Source organism: Phaethon aethereus, assembly GCF_964289735.1.
Source record: "Phaethon aethereus genome assembly, chromosome: 11".
Taxonomy (NCBI): Eukaryota; Metazoa; Chordata; class Aves; order Phaethontiformes; family Phaethontidae; genus Phaethon; species Phaethon aethereus.
In genome coordinates, this window is record NC_138587.1 from 12,419,063 (window position 1) to 12,438,168 (window position 19,106).

A 19,106-nucleotide genomic window follows, 5' to 3' on the forward strand; every position below is an offset into this window, starting at 1 on the left:
CGTGCCTTACAGCTGGGCTTGCCCACCCCGAGGAACTGGCACCCACAGAGTTGCACACTTGCAAGTGAGCAAGTCTGTTTTAAGCAGCACCTGCTGCTCACACCCGTGCCCGGCAAACGAGGCGTTAAGGAGCATTTGGGCATTTTGATGGGTTTCAGTCCCCAGTACCGACACAGCCTGTGAAGCTGCTCCAAAGCCTGCCGAAGTCACTGCATCCAACCCTGCAAGTGGATGTCGCAACATCTCCATTGTACTCTGACTTTCCATCAAGGGAAATTGTTTATTTGCCCCCCTTTTCTCTCCCATAACATCCCTGCAGGAGAGCAACCAGGTCTTTAAACTTGTCTCCTCTCCGTCGCTCAGACGCTCAGGATCTGACGCAATGAGCTTCCCGCTGGCTTGTGCCCAGCGGGAGGTTATCTAGGGATACCACCTACCTGCGCTGGCAGCGTCGCTGTTGTCTGACTGACAAGCTGGACTGATTGCATTTTGGGGCTAGGAAGGTTTGTTTTTACGGTTTATGAAACGTCCAGTAGTTAAAATGTTTATAGAAACACACACAAATAAAGTGGTTAAAAAAAGGTAATGCTGTGGATTTGGGGGTTTATTTTTTCTTGCCATGGCTCTGCCTTGTTTCTAGTTCAAACTTGTCAGGTGGAACTTCTTGCTCACTTCTTTCTCATCCACTCAGGGTTGGACAACACAATTTTAATAAAGCTTCAGGAAAATCAATGTTTCCTAACCAAGGGCAACCTCTTGCAGCCACGTGTTTCAGATTAGAATTAAACCCCATTCCCTCTCCCATAGTCGCCATCCACTCATTAACAATTGCTCTGCGATGAGTCTAGTGTCTGTGTGTGTGCATAAGGACCGTGTTGGAGTACGTGAGGATTTGGCAAATGACTCCTTAGGTCCTCACTGCAGGGTGGCTGTCTTGTGCTACCAGGAACACATCAGGGAGGCTTGTGGGACTGAAAGCAGCCAATTCTCACTGAAATCAAAGAAGCTGTAGGGTCCTGCAGATAACAAAATGCTCAAGAGTCAGGAGTTGAGGGCATGGATCAAACCTTTGAAAAATGCCACTGGACCTCAACTTTAATAATAATCTGCCTTTGTACATGTAGGAGCAGGGAAAATGGAAGGTCAAGTCCGCCTGCCTGCTGGCAGATGGATGCTTTGTTCAAGGACTTGACAGCTCTTAAAACACTTAAATTTGAGCTGCGTTGGGTGCCTACTGGCCTTGGGTGTTTCTTTGCTCCTAGTGCTGCTCTGATCTCCCCACGCTGATGCAAAGCTGATATCAAGACTTGGCTGAAGGTCCCTAACAGCAAAAGCTGTTCAGCTCCGGGCTGCCAGGCGTGGGGAAAAGCACTCCCTGAAAAAAAATAAGCTGTCTCCTCCACTCTCTCCAAGCCTCTTCTTCCTTTTTTTGTTACAAAGGATAAATTACCCTCTACTGAGTATGGGGTAGTGTGCACACACAAGCTTTGTGGTGGGGGAAGTTTGAGCCTTCAAGGCACATACTCCCCCCGTCTCAGGCCTTGCTGCTTTATCTCTCGCTGCAGCCTGTGTGCTGTCGGCTCAGCTGCGCAGCCCTCAGCCCCGAGCACCCACGGGTGATAATTGCAGCAGCAGCAGCAGCTCAGAGGGCTTGCGGGGAAAGCGAAGCAAGTGTCTGATTACTGGTCCCAGTTTGAGGGGGTTGCATTAGAAGGTATGTACATATATATTTTAATAATTTGAGATTAGTATTTTATTTTGTAAACCTTTATTAGCTCCAATTTGTCACTGGCATCTGGCAAATAACTTCTCCTGCCTCAACACCAGCTTTTCTTCTCCTCACCTTACTGCATGTCCCCGCTGCCGTGGGGAGGTCCTCTGCTGGTCTTGATGCTTTTGCTGCTGGCGTGAATCAGGCAAGGCTCATCCTAAGGCCAAGCTGCTGAGGACACCCCAGCCCTCTGCAGGGTGCCAGACACATGGAATTCTCTCTCTTTTGATAGCACAGCTTTGCCCTTGCTCCCTCCAATCCCCCAAAAGCCCCAGCCTGGAACCTGTGGCTGGTGTTGACTGCAAGGGACTCCAGTCACTCTCCTCCCAGTGCCCAACACGCAGCTGCTCCTCTGTCGCACGATTGCAACAAAGCCCTTGCACTGGTGTGTCCTTTCATCAGGGGATTTCTGGGCAGAGCTCGGCTTGTTCTGGTTGCCACTGTTGACAGAGGACACGGATGGGAACATGTAATGGATGCCATCTGTGTCCTACTTTGGGACCCAGCTGGGCTGGGGTTGCCCATGCTGCACCTTGCCCATGCTGGGGCTGGGGGTTCCCCCCTTGCAGGAGGCACTGGGACTATGAGCCTATGTGGCGAGATTAAAAGGGCACAACGAGACGTGCTGCTCTCTGGGGTACCCCTTGGTGGGCAGCCAAGCATCAGCCTCATGCCTGTGCACTTAATGCAGGGAACGCACTTAAGACAGAAAATTGCTTCCAGCCTCAAGAGAAATGATATAACCAAAGGAAATGGTTTCAATAAAAAGGGATTTTTTTTTTTTTTTTTTTTTTTTTTTTTTTTTTTTTTTTTTGGTTAGGGCAGTAAAAGGCTAGTTATTTGGCTGTTCAGCCTATTTACTCTTTCTCCTTCTTCCTTTTCTCTCTTGCCCTGTGCAAATGAGAAAGGGCCTTTGCTAACAAAGGTTGTATGTAACCCTGGAGCACGGCTTGGATCAGTGGTCCTGTAACTCCCTCTGAACCCGCTCTGCCAAGAAGGCAGCCCCAGCCTGTCACTGCTCCCTCCCCCTGGCACTGGCTGCCTCGGTGGCACCCAGCGAGGGCCTGGCCGGGGCAAGAAGCCTCTGAGGTGTCTAGGTATTGTCCCACTTCCCTCCCCTTAAAAGTAGGGATTTGGTGCTTAAATGCCTTCAGGATCCTCAGCTCTTAAGAGCTTTCAGTACATCACAGGCACTACCTGGTGTTATGCTCCCTGTGGTGGTTGTATGTATTTTGTTGGGGTGGAGGTTTGGGGAGGGAGTTGCTTTTCTCCCTTTTCCTTCACAAAATTCACACGGTTTCAGAGCAAACCTGTGTGGGTAGCAGAGCCCATTTGTAGTGATTTCTGTCTTTAATCTAACCTGGCAGGAAAGTCACTGCTAGCAGTGGGCCTGGCTTCTCTGCTGCTGTGTCTGTGGCGTTACTGTGCCCAGCTTTTTGCTGGCTTGTAGCCACCTCGCCACAGTCACCAGCACCTCCGTTTGAGCTGACAGTGACTTTTATGTGTATTATTTAGTCCTCACAGCTCCCAGATCAGCAATGTCCTTAAAAAGGAAGAGGTGGGAGAAGAGAGCTCCTTTCTTGGTGCTCTTTAGTCCTTGGCTGCTGATCTGCCCATTTGGGCTCAGCGCTTGCCCTGGACTAAGAAACCCATCAAATGCTACAAGATCCCAGTCAAAAGCTTACTTTGTTTTAATCTCTAAGGGGAATAAAGGCAAATGTGGCGTGTCAGCAGAAGAATGAGACTGGCTGTTTTTGAAAAAAGCAGAAATTAAAAAAAAAAGTGCTTTATGCTGGATCCTCCAAGTCCTGTGCAGCTGTCAGACAGCGGATCCAGGCTGCAGTAGGAGGCAGTAAAAAAATGTAAAATTTATGTTTTAATTTCCCTTGGTTTTGCTTCATACTCTATTAGCAGTGCAGTTTAGGCTCACTCCTGAGATGAGCCACTAGCTGTGCCCCAATAAACTATATCTCAGGTTCATGTCAGTGTTGTGGGATGGGGGCTGGGGAAGGTCATCGGGGTTTGGGAGGGGGCGGGTGCCTGTCCTGCACCGCCACAACGCCAGTGTGTTGGGGTGCTGGCGTGGCTGCTGGGACCTCAGGGAGATCCCAGATGCATGGGGGAGGAAGGTTGGTCAGGGGCTTCCTCATTCCTGGGTGCGGAAAGGTTTCTCTTTGCAAGCAAAGAAGGGGCTGTCACCAGCCGTAGAGAGATGGGAACAGGGGTTTGTTTCAGTGATAGTCAAAGCATTTATTTTTCTCCCCCTCAGCTTCCACTCACTGCCTCCATCCTAATACAGTATTTTTCCAGTGTCATGGAACATCCAGATACTCTACTTTGTACAAGATGCAGCATTCTTACCAGGGACAAGTGAAGTGCCAGCCAGCAAACAGGAGCAAGTCTGAAAAGCCTCCTTCAAGCAAGACACCACTTCCAAGACATACTTGAAAATGCTTTTTTTTTTCCCTTCAATGGAAGTCTATTTAATCCTCCGGCTGGTAAACAACCCAATCTGTGGTGCACAGCAAGCTCTGGAAGGAAACCTCCCTATCACTGAAGCTCAGTTTTGTTCCACTGGAAGGGGAAACTCGGCAGCTTCACATAGGCCACCAGGGATGGGGCCAGCGGCTCCACAGCACGAAATACCCACAGCACAGGCAAAGAGCCGCCAGGCTCCGAAGGCTGGAGCAAGCAGAGCTGTTAGCGGTGCTCGGAGGAAGGGGCTGGCTCGCCATCAGCTGCTAAGCCATGTTGGAATGTGGCAGAGCTCGAGGTTGCAGGAAGGGAAGGTACTCTCTCCTTTATGGTCAGGGGTATGTGTGTATTTATATAATAAATATGATGATGTACATGCATATGTACATGCATATGTAGATGTACGTAAACCAAATAGCTATTAAGTATTACAATCATATACAAATATAACCACTCAATATGTAAGTGTAATCATAAGTGCTGTTTAATTATTTTTGTAATATATACTTTATACACATATACATATTACATATAATGGATGTATTATCACCTATAAATATTTCAATTATTTGCAATAATTCTATTATACATTATAATATAATCATTATTTACATTGTATATGTGTGCACTCATGGACATACCAAAGTGAGGCTGTTCTTGTTTTTTGCACCCTGGTGCTCTGACAGCTCCCCAGCAGCTCCCAAGCCTCAGGCTGAACCCCAGGACCAACCTGGCTTACTTGGAGATGCTTGTCCCCAGGCTCTGCAACCTGAGGCCAGGATGGGACCACCCATGGTACCAGCAGCCTTCAAGGGGGCTGGGGGACATTGCTACCATGGTCGTTGCAGCAGTGAGGCGAGGGCTGGCACTTAGCCTCAAGCATGCCCAGGGTGCACTTGCCTCATCTTGGCTGCGTGACTCAGAACTCTGAATGCTATTTCATATGGCAATAGCCATGCTTTCTTTAATTATTTATTTTTAAGAGGCACTTGATGGGGGGATGAGGAAGGGAAGGTTTAAATAGAGTTTGCAAGGTTATTCCTTCCCTGAGGCAAAGCCATGTGCAATCGTTGCGTCTAACTCAGATTTTTCCGTTTGTCTTTGGGCTCCCATTGCCAAGCCAGGGTGACCTTGGCAGCGCCGGCCATGGCAGCTCTCCCTCGGCCACCCCGGTCTTCCTGCTCCAACCTGTCGCTGCCAAAGCGGCGCTGAGGACTCCAGCCTGGGCAGAAGACAGCGCTGCCCAGTCAGTGAGGTGTGGTGCCCAGCCCCACGCACCCCCCAGCAGATGAGCTTCTTGGTTCTGGGATGGGCGGCTCATTGCAGCCACGCTTGCTCAGGTGCCTCTGCTCCTTTTGGCAGGGTCGGTGCACTTACTAGCACAGCAGGGACACCCCAGTACTCTCACCTGGCTGCTTTGGCAGCCACCAGCATCCTCAGCTTTGCTGTGGGACATCCCTTCCTCGTCCTCTAGCCCAGCTGCTGCCAGCACGCCCCTGGGTGCAGGAGCTCAGTATGGGGCTGTGGGGGTTAATGGCCATACTTAGCCCTGGGCACCAGCCCTGCAGGGAAGGTTTATTTCTCTGCAGAAATACCAAGTTGGGGAGTTTTTTTGGCAGTGTAAGGCCTGTATTTAAGGGTACAAAAAGAAGTCCATGCCCAGGTAGAAATGCCCTGGCTGCCCTTGGGGTTATCACTTGGCTCTTTCTCCAGGTGACAGCAGCTGAGCTCGTTCCTAGTGGGATGGTTGGTCCTGTCTTCACCTCACTGGTTATGGGGATGCCCAAGAAGAGTCTTCACCTCCGCTCATCATCAAACCTTGGCCAAAATGCAGCACAGTACATGGTATGTAGCCCCACAGGCCGGCCGCACCAAAGCCCCATTGCCACCAAGACAGACACACCCTGCAGGGCTGCATTTCAGTCCTGTTTGAGATCCCAGCAGTGCATTTGTGCCCTTCATCTCCAGACCACTGTCTTCCTCCTGGAAACACTCCCTCCCTGCTCGCAGCAGGGTGCTCAGGTAGGGCTGAGGGGATGATGCCCTGCTCTGTGCTCCTGGGGGGCTGCCTCGGGCATCTCCTTGTGTTCCATGGCCATGTTGCACATTGGGCGCCGTCACATTCACAGTTCCAAGTACAGGAGAAAACCAAATCCGATTACACTTTAGAGGTGGCCTAGACTACCTTGATATTTTCTCCTCTATCACCAAAAAAAAAAAAAAGATGCAGTGAAACAGCTAAAAAAAGCCACAAACAAGTGGGAGCCCCTCAGAGAAATGGCTCCCAGCACCCGAAGTCGTACAGGCAATTAAAATGCTTGTAGTTGGGATCATCAGTCACACGGTGTCCTCCTAACCCCGTTTTCTCCTTTCCTGCAGCGTTTTTCAGTGTGAGCAGCGTTTCCAGGCCTTGAAAACTCTAGCCCGCGCTGAAGGCGGTTGCTTCAGAAATACAGAGTGGCCATTTTCTGTTTGCATGGGCAGGTTTTGCTTTGGAAAGTGGTATTTAGGCAGGGGGAAATCCAAAGCTATGACCTAAATGGGTTGGATTGTAGCTGTTGGTTGTGGGGTTTTGTTGTTGGTTTTTTTTTTGTTTGTTTGTTTTGTTTTTTTAGAAAAAGCCCAAAGGTCCTACGTGACCCAAAAGACACCCTATTACAGACTAAATCTCAGCAGGGTACTGCCCTTACAGACCATGGCTGAGGGGCTGAGGCTGGAGGCCTGCATTCGCTCCATACTCATGTGGCTTTGCTGTTGTTTGGGGCAATGGATCAGGTCTGATGGGGGTGCCAGGGGACAGGCTGCCGATCAAACAGCCATCACAACCAGGACCGTCTCCAAATCACCACCATCGCAGCAAAGGTTAGAAATCAGCTGGCTAAAAGACAAAACCCAAAGCATGCTGCTCCCTTGTTTTCACATTAAAGAGAGCCCAAAGAGGCTCCCAGCTAGCCAGGTATTGCTTATGCACCCACAGACAGCACAACGGGGAGGGAGTCTGTCCTTGCCACTCACTGTACCATCACTTCTAAGAGCTACCTGCAGAGAACAGTATTTAGGAAAAGGAAAAAAAAAAAGAAATCCATCCAAAAAATGCATCCCTTTATGACTCTGAATCTGACCCCAAACTATGATTCATGACCAAAAGCAATGAAAAGAGCTTGTGGTGACTTGAACAATTATTTTTCCAAGCAGAGGCAGTCCTAAGCAGGGAATGCGAGACTCCTGAGAAAGCAGGAGGAACGCACTCCAAGCCTGAACACTGCAGATGCAATTTGTTGCATCATATAGCCTGTTTTTGTGCTTTGAGTTTCAGCTAGACAGGGAGATACTAAGATAGCACACGAAAGGCCATTTCTGTGAGCTCTCCAGTCCAGATTGGGAGAATCAGTCAGACTGCCAGGATCACCAGCGATTTTATTTACTGTTCTTTTTCATTGCTTTGTTAAACCTAATCTCCAAATGAAGCAACCAAGGAGGAAGTGTCAGCATATAGGTGCCAATCATCAGAGGCAGAGAGGAAAATGGTTAAGATATAACAGCTGGAAGTTGTTAGATGAAAACATTATTTTTTAAAAGAGCCTGAGAGCACTTGGTTTTATAAAACCTCCCATTGTATTGCACTAATAAGTCAAGTGTTTGCAGCCAAGCCAGCAGACACACTCTATAGCATCTATTACCGGCGTGTTTATTTACAAAGGCAGCCACTGAGCCAAAGCCGAACAGAAAAGAAGACAGACTGAAATATGGTTTTAAAGAAATACAGCTCCTTAGACTGGTTTTAATTTAAAATCTTAGGACTGTGTTTGTCATTTTCTTTTGTGTTTTGCCCCCTCCTCCCCATTTCTTTTTCAAGGAATGAATTGTCCAAAGCCAGCCAGGCAAAGGGGAATTTTCCTCTAGGTGTCTCTGTCCCCATTTTTATTCTCAATTTGTTCTCATACACAGGCGCACGCATGCACACACACACACACACACGCACGCTTCTCTGCCCTTCCCAGTCCAGCATCGCCTTTTCATTACCATAGCGATCCCCCACATCCCAGCACAGTGCTCCCCAAAGCACTTCATAACTCAAACCTGCCCCAGCACCTTTCTCTCTCCCCTGGTGCAATGTGGCCACCCCATGTGGGACGCACCGGCTGCATATGGGAGCAGCACATGGTGGCAAGGGACGAGAAGCTGGCACCATGGGCAGGACACCGTGGACGATGGGATTTCATCTGAGCAGACACCTGCACCCGTGCTGTACATATGGCTTTGCAAACCAGTTATCACCCCCTCTTAAAAACAGGAGGTGTGGGGCGTGGATTTATTGGATTTGACCAGAAATCCAGAGACATATACACACAGGCAGTGAGTGCTCTGCTAGTGTAGTTCAGGAGAAAGCACTGTGTCTCTATTAGCCCATACCTGCTGCAAACCTGCTCCTCTCTCTCTTTGCAGTACTTTGCATCCCAACCGAGAGCACGTGGAAGGAGAGGAACAAAAAAGCCCTCCAGGCTTTGTCAGGGAAGAAATGCATGGTCACTGTAACACACCACTGCCTTCCGCAGAAATGGAGGATGGCGTGGGAAGCTGCGGGAGGATGGAGGAGAACAAGGCAAAAAGAAAAGGTGGGAGCAATTTTAAATGAAAGGAAAAATTTACATTAAATAATTGCTTTATTTCTGGTTCTATGCAAGTCTCTGACACACTCTCCCCTGCACCCCAAGATGCCATGTCTGCCCCCAAACAGCCCAGTAGGGAGAAGAAAGACCTGAAGGGATCCTGCCCAAAAAAGGAGCCTTCCCAAGACTTGGATGTACAGAGGAGCCTCTTAGTTAAAAGAAAGTCCCCAGCTAAGGCAGGGCCTTCTACCCAGCAGTGTCTGGTCCCACCACCATCCCCTGTGGATGTTGAAGAGTGTGAGGGAAAGGGAAGGAAAAGCTCCAGCCCCAGTGTTTTGAGAGGTGTCCTCCCTCCAGACCATGCATGAACAAGGCATCAGGACGTGGAGCAGACCATAACGGAGAGGGCATGGGGCAGAAATCAACCAAGAGATGAGCACAGGGGGGGAGAAGAGGAATTACGGCAAGATGAGAGTCACCCAACTCTCCCTCACCTCTCCCCCCAACCCCTGCCTCATCGGATACGGAGATATGAGGGGATGGAGTAATTGAAGAGCAAGTAGTCCATTTTGTATAAATTAAAGAGTCTCCTTTGGTAGAAAGGGCTAATGTCCTGGAAGAACTGGGCCGTCATGTCGTCTGTCGTCCTGGTTGTCTTGGATGAAGATGGGAACTTGACGCTCGTGTCGGCACCAACCAGCTGGAGGATGTAGTTGGCATCTTCGGCCAAGGTCTCATACTTGCCCACCACATCATAGTGGACAATGCAGGGGTGGCAGAGTGAGTGCACCCGCTCCCAGTGCTCGTTGAAGGGCTCCTCCCGCTGTGTCAGTGGATCCAGCAGGTAGTAGACGAACTCCTCAAAGCGCACGTCGTCCCCACGCTCCAGGGCCTTGTCGCTGGGCTCCTGCCGGTGCCGCCGGATGATCTTGGTCCCGTAGCGCTTGTGGAAGGCCGTGTTGTAGCTGCGGGTGAACTTGTTGCGGTACGCCGACACCAGGCGCTCAAAGGGCTCCCGCACAAAGATGAACTTGAGGTAGCTGCGCAGGCGGTGGTTGATCTCAGGGATGCTGAACTCGGAGAGGGTGCGCAGGTTGGACGAGACATGGGCCTCGTTGGCGGGGATTTCCAGTGGGTCCTGGTACTTGCCTTGCCCTGTCAGGACCATCATCACCCGCTTCCAGTTAGTGCAGGCCACTTTGGGCACGTAGCAATAGAGCAGCCCATGCGTGTCATCCACCACCAAGTGCCGCAAGTCATCTGGCCGCAGGAGACGCCGCTTGCGGGTGTAACGGTTACAGATGTTGCTCAACAGCTCCCGTCTCTGCTGGTGAACTGCCTGTAGTGACGACTGCTCAAACTGGGGAGAGGGGGGAAAAAAGAAAAGAGATGGTCACCAGCTTGCCCAAGTTGATTGTGGCCTACACACAACACTTGGCCCAGAACTGTTCCCATTCCCTCCCCTTTCATGGGTTTGGCAGTCACCGCCATGGGATTTCTGAGGACAGTGTTGACTTTGAACATAACTTGATTTGGTGCATTTAATCCTTGGACCTGCTGGAGGCAAAAGAGAACAAAATGTGATGAGGAGCTGGGTAAGGAGACAAGTCAAAGGGGGTGAAGGAAGAAAAGGTGGTGCAGAGAGGGTCAGTAACAGAGTATTTGTTACAGCACACACACACACACACACTGGGCTTACACCAGTCCAGGGGGGCATGCATGGCCCAACCCCTCCAGGGGCAAACAGCGCAGCCCCTCTGCACAGGGCCCTGCGCACCCCCCGGCCGTGATGGGGCATCGCCATGTCGCGCTGACGCCTACATGTGGGCTCGGTGCGAACACCACAGCCAAGAGGCAGAAATGTGGCACACAGGTGTGGGCATGCATGATGAAAACGGCGCGGGTGTGCTGCCAAGGAGCGGCAAAGGGAGATGGGTAGAGGAAAATGGTCTTCAATGCTGACAGTGAAACCCTGGGGAGCAGTTGGGGAGCTGGAGGTGATGGGGGGTGGCAGGGCATGATGGAGAGGAGCGAGGTGCTGCTGGAGGTGGTGGTGGGGCCCTTCCTGAGGGCTTTGTGTTTCTTCTTCTGAGGGATGTTTTCCACACAGGCCAGTCCGATGTCTCAGCTCTGGTCACAGTCTCCTTTGTCTACAGGGATGAGGAGTTCACATATGGTCCTTTATCCCTTTTGACCCTTGCAAGGCCTGGCAGCTGCTACATTGGCTTCCCAGGAGCCCCGAGCCCCCTGACCCCTGTGCCAGCTGAAAGCCCCCTCCAGATTTGGGGATGTGACCTTTCCTGTCATGATTTTAATCGGAAATCCCCAAATATCATTAAAACATCTGGGGAAGGAAACTGTTTCCAAGAATTCAGAAGGGGAAGGTCCCCTCCTCCTCCTGCCCACTCCATTCCCATTTTGCTCACGAGGGTCGGGAGGTTTCACATTCAGCTCTGAAATCATCGCTGGGAACCTCCAACAGCCTCATCCGGGCCATGACCGCTAACGGCTTCAGCACCCGTTTGGCAGCCCAGGGTGGCTCTGACCCCATGGAGCTGTTGCGCTAATGCAATGCAATGACTGCCGTGTCGCAAGATGATGGTGGCTTCCCCTTTGGGCTTCTGAAGAGAGTCCTGCCAGTGTCACAGGGCATCAGGGCAAACACCTCTGCAGCCTGCAGAGACGTGGCAACCTCAAAATGAAGGGGAAGGGCAGGCCACCTCCTTTGTCCCTACATTCTTGCTGCTGACAGCTGTCATCGCTCAGGACAAGGACATCGTTTGCAGAGCTTCAAGTGCATCCTCATCTCTCGTGGGGGACCATACGGGGTTTTGGGAGGCACCAGAGCCTGGGAGAGGCTGTGTAATGAAGATTAGGGTTTGTAAAGCTCCTGTCAGGAGTTAGGATACTGAGACAAACTGCCCATCCCGTGGATGATCCAGCAGACTTGTCACCTTCAGAGGGGTACTAACATCTGGGCAAAAAGCTCCTCCTTGGATCTCATGTCCACAAAAGAGATAACCTTGACCAGGTCACCTTAGTGACCACTTTCTCCGGGAACCTGCATGGGCAGTACGCTGAGACAGGGGCAGGAGAAAGCAACCCATCCCTGCTCCTTCCAAAAGAGAGATGAGAAGAGAAAATGCTCAGATGGAGGAAATGCAGGTCAACAGACTCTAACTGCCACCAAGATACGACTTTGATATTGTTGGCTACTTGGGTATGAAGAAGACAGCACCAAGGGACGTGATCGTCGTAGCTGAAGAGGCATTCTCATGGTACACCTGCTTGCAACAGAAACAAATCTTTCAGTAGAAATTTCTTTTGTTTGGAGGCTTCCCATCACCTTTTAAAATTGGAAACCCTTTTTGCATATGCTTAAAAAAAAAGAGGCATTTTAATAATGCAATTTTTTTTCATTTTTTTTCCCTGCACTTGCATAATTCAAAACTATTGGACCAGAGAGACAGACAGACAGACACTGTCTGCAGGCATGGCAACAAATAAATGTGACTACTTTTCAACAGCCACTGACTGGAATAAGTGCATGTCTTGCAGTTACTTCAGAGCAAAATTGCTCATTTCATTTCCTTCTCTTTAAAAGACAGAGAAATTAAGTATCACTTTTAAGGAAATAACACCATGACATTCCAGCAGCATGAGGGTTTGCCGGCATTGTGGCCAAGGAAGTCCACTCTTGCCGTTTTTCCCAGAGCAAATATAATTTGGCTGCTTATAGACGTAAAAGCATCAACCTAGACAGTAACACGAAGCATCGTGTATGGAAAGGAGATCTGGCTCTGGCTGCAGCGGGCACTGCCAATGGGCACTGGGGAGGCAGCGGGGATGGCAGCCAGCTGCAGGGACCACCAGCATTGTCCTCTGCTTCTTGGGGGCTGCAGAAGATGGACTGCCTCGTGGATGTGGGGAGATGCAGGGCACGTTTGGTGGCTGGGGCCTGTGGCCACGGCCCAGCCTGTTGCACCGGTTGGAGGGTGGTTTCCTGCAGAGCTTCCTGCAGGGAAGTTGTGGGTGAAGGATCCTTCTGCAAAGACAAGTCTGGCTGCACGGGGAGAAAACTGCTGGTCCAGCGAGGGGATGCAGTAACACACCTTTTGCAGCTCCAGCCACAAGCCCCCAAGCTCCCAAGCTCCTAAGGGCAAGTGGGACACCTTCCCTGATGCCAGGTCCCTAATGCTGGTTGGGCCACACAGACCAGGGCCTGGCGAGGGCGAGCGCTCCCTGCCTCAAGCAGCAACCAGGGCTTGTCCTGCAGCAGACCCTTGCACCGGCAGGGACCCACTAAGCCCACCTGGAGAGAAGCGTTTCCCTGCCCAGACTGTGCCTGGCTGCCCCTTTCTCAGCAGGTGTCGCTGGCACAGCTCAGGGTGATGGAGAGGACTGAGATGCCCCAGGATTATAAACCCCTCATGGCTGGGTCCAGCTATATGTGTGTGTGTATATACATACACGCATGTGTGTATATATATATATGGCACCCAACATAGAAGCATCTATCAATTATTAGCGCAGAAAGTGCAGCAATGATGCTCTTGCCCTGCTATGATGGCCCAGAGTAGGCTTTGAACTTCTCAGATAATGGTGAAATCTCCCAGGTTTGCCCAGCTATGGCTCTGGGAGCGCTGCTAATGAAACCATTTGCCCAAGTACCAGCAAGGGCCATAAGCAGTTTTTTATGAACAATTACTCTCCAAAGCAGTGTGGTCTTTTCTTTTGGACACGGCCAGAGGTTCAGGCATGGGGACCTTGGGGGTGGGCTGGAGACAGCACAGTGCCCTGCACACCAGAGGGGTGGAGGAAGGGCTCAACCCCCAGCGCCCTACTCCCTCCTCACCCCCCATCTCCCTCTCCCTGTCCCCTTACCTGGTCACTCTCGTACAGGGCCTGAAGTGGGCTGCGACCGGCCTTCCCCTGCCAGGAGGACCTCATAACCCCACCTTCTGCGGCTGGAAAAGGAGCAAGAAAAATCAGAGGGCTTGGCAGGGGCTGCTTCCCTGTTGGGATGAGCCAACATCCCCCAAGAAGAGACAAATCTGTTTGGCTCTGCAAGAAGACGCTCAAGTAATGCTTGTCTCTCCCCCTTATTTTTTAACAAAACCTGCAGTTGGGGTTCAGAAGGTCCAGACCTAACCTTTAAACAAATAGAAGATCATAAATAAAGATAACAGCTTGTTACAATTTCAAGAGCAACTGGGAACAGTTTGATCCATGTGCATTTGGGAAATGGCACTGCGTGCAGGCTGCCTTGGTGAGGGAATGGCCCCGACCAGTGTCACTGTGGCCCCATGAGGGGCGAGATGGCATCTGCACTGGGCAGAGATAAGGGACAGATCCAACACCGGCAGCTCTGTGCTGAGGCCCCAGGGGCTCAGAGTTTGCATTTCCAGGCTCAGAGACACAGTCATTAATAGACAAATTGTTCAGATGCTTCATCTGACTAATAAGTCATTTTAAGTTCTTAATTGTTTGGGTTTTTTTCTTCCCTTCTAAACCAGCAACATCCCATGGAGTGTTTGACGCTGAAGACAACCACCCAAGCAGTCCTCGCCCCTTCCCTGCCATGCAGATCAGCTAGTTTGATTTCAGAGGTCTATTTGCAGCAGCACCAAACCCAAGGCTGGATCTGACCAGCCACAAATGCGGTGCCGGACACCCAGTCAATGACAGATGCTCAAGTTCTCATGCTCATAAATTAAGTAGGGATGCAACCACTTTCCAGGCTGTGAAGCATCTGCTTCAGCTGCCATCCCTCAGCCCCGGGGACCTGTTTCCAGCACAGCGTGGGCAGAACCACGTGGCCTGGATATCCCAAACCTAATGCACAGGCACGACAAGGGTGCAGGCTCTCGCGTGCAGTAACACCTCCAAGCACCCATCCCACCTCTCACCCACCCTCTGCTTCTTGTATCTATCTGACCTGCTCCGTTGGCAGAGGATGCCACTACAGTTTTCATATAAGAAGGTTTCTAACCATGGGGATTGTGCAGTCCTGGAGTTGGCGTCCACAGAAGAAATCACACTGTGAGTTTTAAAATGGATGATGTTGGTTTTTTTGAAGGGGATGATAGGACATTGTTTGGGAGATTGTGGCCTGGGAGGTTCTTCCAGCCCTCCAAGTTCCCGCTCCTACAGGGACCTTCTAAAATCTTGGAGGGACATATGTGGTGGAGGGAAAAGCACCTCTCACAAACCGTTTCTGGCAACATGAAAGCTTTTTGCATGACAATTTGGGACTCTGAATCTTTTCATTCACTGACCATCACCAAAGAAAACCAAATTTGCTATACAAGGCCCAGGTGGCATCTTTTTAAGCAAAATAACCAGAAGGGAAAATCCAAATCCCATCTTCATTTTCATGTGCTTATCTTTTGCTTAAATGAAAACTGCTCCAAAGCACAAAGTCACCAGGGTCTAAGCAAAATGTTATTTATTCCTGGAGCTGTAATTAGGGGACCTCACAAGATTTCAGCAACAGCACATGTATGCTTGCATGTTCCTGGAAAATTACACTTCCCGCAGCACTGGATTGATCGAGATGTGACTCAATGAGGAGGTGTGGTTTCTTCCTCAATCCCCTGTATCAGTTACCCCACAGGAGGGTGAAACGGCATCTATGATAACGAGAGATTAAGTGGAAGAGCCAACCTACACAGTGCTGGGCTGAGATGCTCGTCCCAGAGGAGCCCCGTTTCACACCTCCAGGCTCAGAATGAGCCTCACAAATGACAGGGAACAAGATCGACCTTGAAAACTCGACTCACTGCAGCTCAAGTCTGCCATCAGACAGCATTAAACTCGAGTCCCTTTCCTGGTCAGGGCTAATAAACTCCTGTTCGATTTAAGAGCATGACCCCGCTGTGGGCTGTCTGCAAGCACCCTGCACCGCAGCAGACACTTGTCCTATATTTAGGAAAAGCAATGTGGAGGCGTTTGTTTTTGAGATTAACACATGCATCAACCGGAACCTTTCTTATGAAGAAAGTAAGCAAATCCCGTGTGGTTCAGGCTGACCTGGAGCTGCTAGAAATGCAAATTGCTCGTGCCAGCGCTGCGCAGGGGCATGTGGAAACGCCGACCCAGGGAAAGGCGTCAGCGCCCGGTGCAGAGTCAGGTCATGGCCCAGGAGGAGCAGGCGGGCTCAGCAGGAGGCTTTTTAGGGCAAACAAAAAGCAAATCTGCAGTAAAGCGAGGAGTGAGCAGAGGTTGGTCAGGTCAGATCTGTGCTCTGACCACTCTGGGCTGTGCCTTTCGGTGCTGCTGAGGCGGGGGAACAAGCCCGGGACCGCCGCACCTCGCGTGACTCTTGCCAACAGCCCCAGCAGAAACGTTGCAAAATGGATTTCCTCCAGCCTTTCCCCAGCACAAGATCTGGCAGAGAACAAGGCATCTTCTCTGGATAGCAGCAAAGCCCCGGGGGATCCCTGCTATGCTCATGCTGTGCCAGAAAAAAGGAGACAAGAAAAAAGGAGGAAAAAAAGCCGCCAGGCCGCTCCCGTGCGGCTGGAGGAGCCCGCGAGCGCTGAGCTGGCAGGGGAAGACGCCAGCACTCCACACTCTCTGTGTCTTGACAGCTTTTGCTCCCCAAAGCGATGACACCATCCGCTGCCCGCGGCGGTCGCCAATCCCTTCAGAGCAAACGTCTGCCGGACGGCAGGTTTTTACAAGGCTCCAACTGCAGGAATTCTCCCCCCTCAGAAGCCGTCTGCTCACGCTACACGCGGCATCCCAAGGAGAAAAGCAAACGGGCTCCTGACTGGGCCACGGGGACGGCTTCTGCAGACAGCATTAAGCTCTGCAGCAGAGCGGGAGATGCCACAGCTGCAACCGTGTGCGGCTCAGCGCAGCACCACGCTGGCACCGGCGCACGGGAGGGCAGCAGCCGACCCGTCTGCTCTGTGGGACCAGAGTGCCCATCCCTGCCGGGCTGGGGCCAGAGCGGCTGCACGTGCCTGCGGTCGGCGGCGCACGCTCGGACGGAGACAAGGCCGGGCTGCCTGTGCCCAAAGTATCCACAAAGCATCTGGGATCGCCCGGCAGAGCAACGTTGGCCGTCACGGCGGCAGGCAGGCCAGGGTTGCTGCAACCTGCCTGAGCCAGCGGGAGGCTGTAGACGGTGATTTAACAGAGTCCAGCCCCACGAAGACCAGGCTTTGCCCCATGACCCCAAGCTGTGGCCATCCCCTGTTCACCACCCCCCCGCCCCAGCACCTGCAACATCTCTGCTGATGCACTCCTCTCCCAGTGCTCCCCTGTCACCAGACCCCGGGACCCTCATCACGCAGCTCCATGAACACAACTCAGCCCTAATTTGAACACAAAATGCCTCTTCCACAGCTGCTCCACCCCAACCACCTCATCATGCAATCCCACAGTGTGCTCCCATCCTGGGGTCTCTCCCCATCCTGTTCCCTAATTGCTGTCCCCATCCTGTCCTCACCTTCACTAGCTACCCCAAGCAGGCAAAGGCCCACTTTCGGGAGGCTGAGCTCAAGGGGTTCCACAGCTGGCTGAACTGCACAGCTGGAGAGGAAAACAAACAGGGAGTGGGAGCTCGGGAAAGACTTGATTCTTGATCTGTGCCTGTTTCTTCCATCAGATCTGGGATACAGCCTGGACTGCGAGGAGGAGGAGGAGGAGGGAGGAAGGGGGCAGACGGGCAATGGCATTTACACATCCCTCCTCTTCCACCCGTTCATGCTGAGAGTCAATCACCCCATCCCCTATACTGTGGCTTACCCATCCCTGGGATGCTCCTGGGACTCCAAGAAGTTTGTGAAGGCCAAGGAATACTGAAATATGTGACAGTGTTGAGGAGGGCATATCATCAGAGTAAATTAATGGTTCATGCTGCATTTTGGTACCATGACCCTGAGTACAGCAAGGATCTTCCATCATAAGGGAGCTGCCAAGATCTTTGCATCCTGGCTTTCCTTCTGACTTTATAGCTTGTTACTGAGGTTCCCAGATTCCACCACACGCAGAGGTAATCCTCGGAAATTTAGCATCACCACAATTGCATCCGAAAGCAGGAATGTCACTTAGCCAAGGTATATCAAGTTTTTAAAGGGGAGAAAACATCAACCCTTGGCAACTGATGGATCACCATTTGGATAACAAGTGTATGTCCGTGATCCAAATCCAAAATGTTTTTCACTGAGGCAGGCAGAAGGAAATACCACATTTGTCCTTTGTATCTTCAAAGGAAGAGGCAAGGGAATAGGAGTAATGCGGAGCAAGAGACTGAAAACCCCATGCTAAGGCAGTAACATTGACCAGAAATCATTAAACGAGATGAGCCTGAAAGGGAACTCAGGCACATTTTTAGAGTCTCCTGTGCTACTAGTGCTTTTAGTCTTTCTTTCAGAGCTTAAAAAGGCAATGATGTTCTCCCTCTCTCCTTTCCCCCTACAGCCCAGATTTTAGTGCTGTCCCATCAAAACCCAAGCTATTCTCTTCCAGCAGTGTGACATCAATACCGCAGCAGGATCTGGGATTTCAATGACTTGCCAGCTCTCTTTGGAAAAGGGAATAGATTTTAAAGCTGTGAGTATTTAGGTGTACTAGCTGATTGCGAAGACAGCCAGACATGTGTGAGGTGAGGGAAAGACTGGATCATTCCCATCCCAGACTTCTGGAAGCACCAGTGAAAGAATTTGCTGTTTTGGCTGCAGAGACTCTTAATTACGGAGGGAGGTTCTCTGCAACCACAACAGCAAATCCAGCGCCTGAATTGACGAGTTTGGCTAGAACACAGGATTCAGGCAGCAACAAGCCTGCTAGGCTGACATCAGCATTACCACGGCTTTAGAAAACAGTCTGAAGGAAAGAAAACAATTAAAAGATGTGCATGCAACTGGATATGGGAATAAAATCAACATAGCATTTACTAAGCGCAGCTTACACCCATGCAACCTGATCTGTCAATAAAATAAGCCATTTCTGTAGATCAAACATATGTGGTAGATCTTCACCCAGATATACGTAACGCAGGAGATATGACATACCACAGGAAAAAAGTACTTCAAAAGAGAAGATGAGGTTTAAAAGGTCAACAGTAAGGGCCACGAGCAACTGGAAAGCAGGCAGTGTTTAAATGGGAAATGCTGGGCAGAAGGCAGATTTCTAGTAAAATATCTCCAAGACTGCCTTTGGGATCGGTACTTCAGGAATTAATTGACATGAAAACAGAGAGATACTGATGATGGACAAAACGTTGAGAAAGGCTGCCA

The 19,106-nt window shown here is 50.8% G+C and overlaps 1 protein-coding gene across 1 annotated transcript in view; it reads right to left on the reverse strand.

Moving 5' to 3' along the window:
* Positions 1 to 9,367: 9,367 nt before the first annotated feature.
* The window catches only part of CHST13 (carbohydrate sulfotransferase 13), a gene marked incomplete at its 5' end in the record, with an annotated part of 32,800 nt that continues 23,061 nt past the window's right edge, over positions 9,368 to 19,106 (reverse strand). The window contains 2 exons of the mRNA XM_082004827.1: positions 9,368 to 10,216; positions 13,741 to 13,823. Coding sequence (XP_081860953.1) covers positions 9,371 to 10,216; positions 13,741 to 13,823 — 929 coding nt within the window. The 3' untranslated portion in view covers positions 9,368 to 9,370. The remainder of the gene's footprint in view (positions 10,217 to 13,740; positions 13,824 to 19,106) is intronic.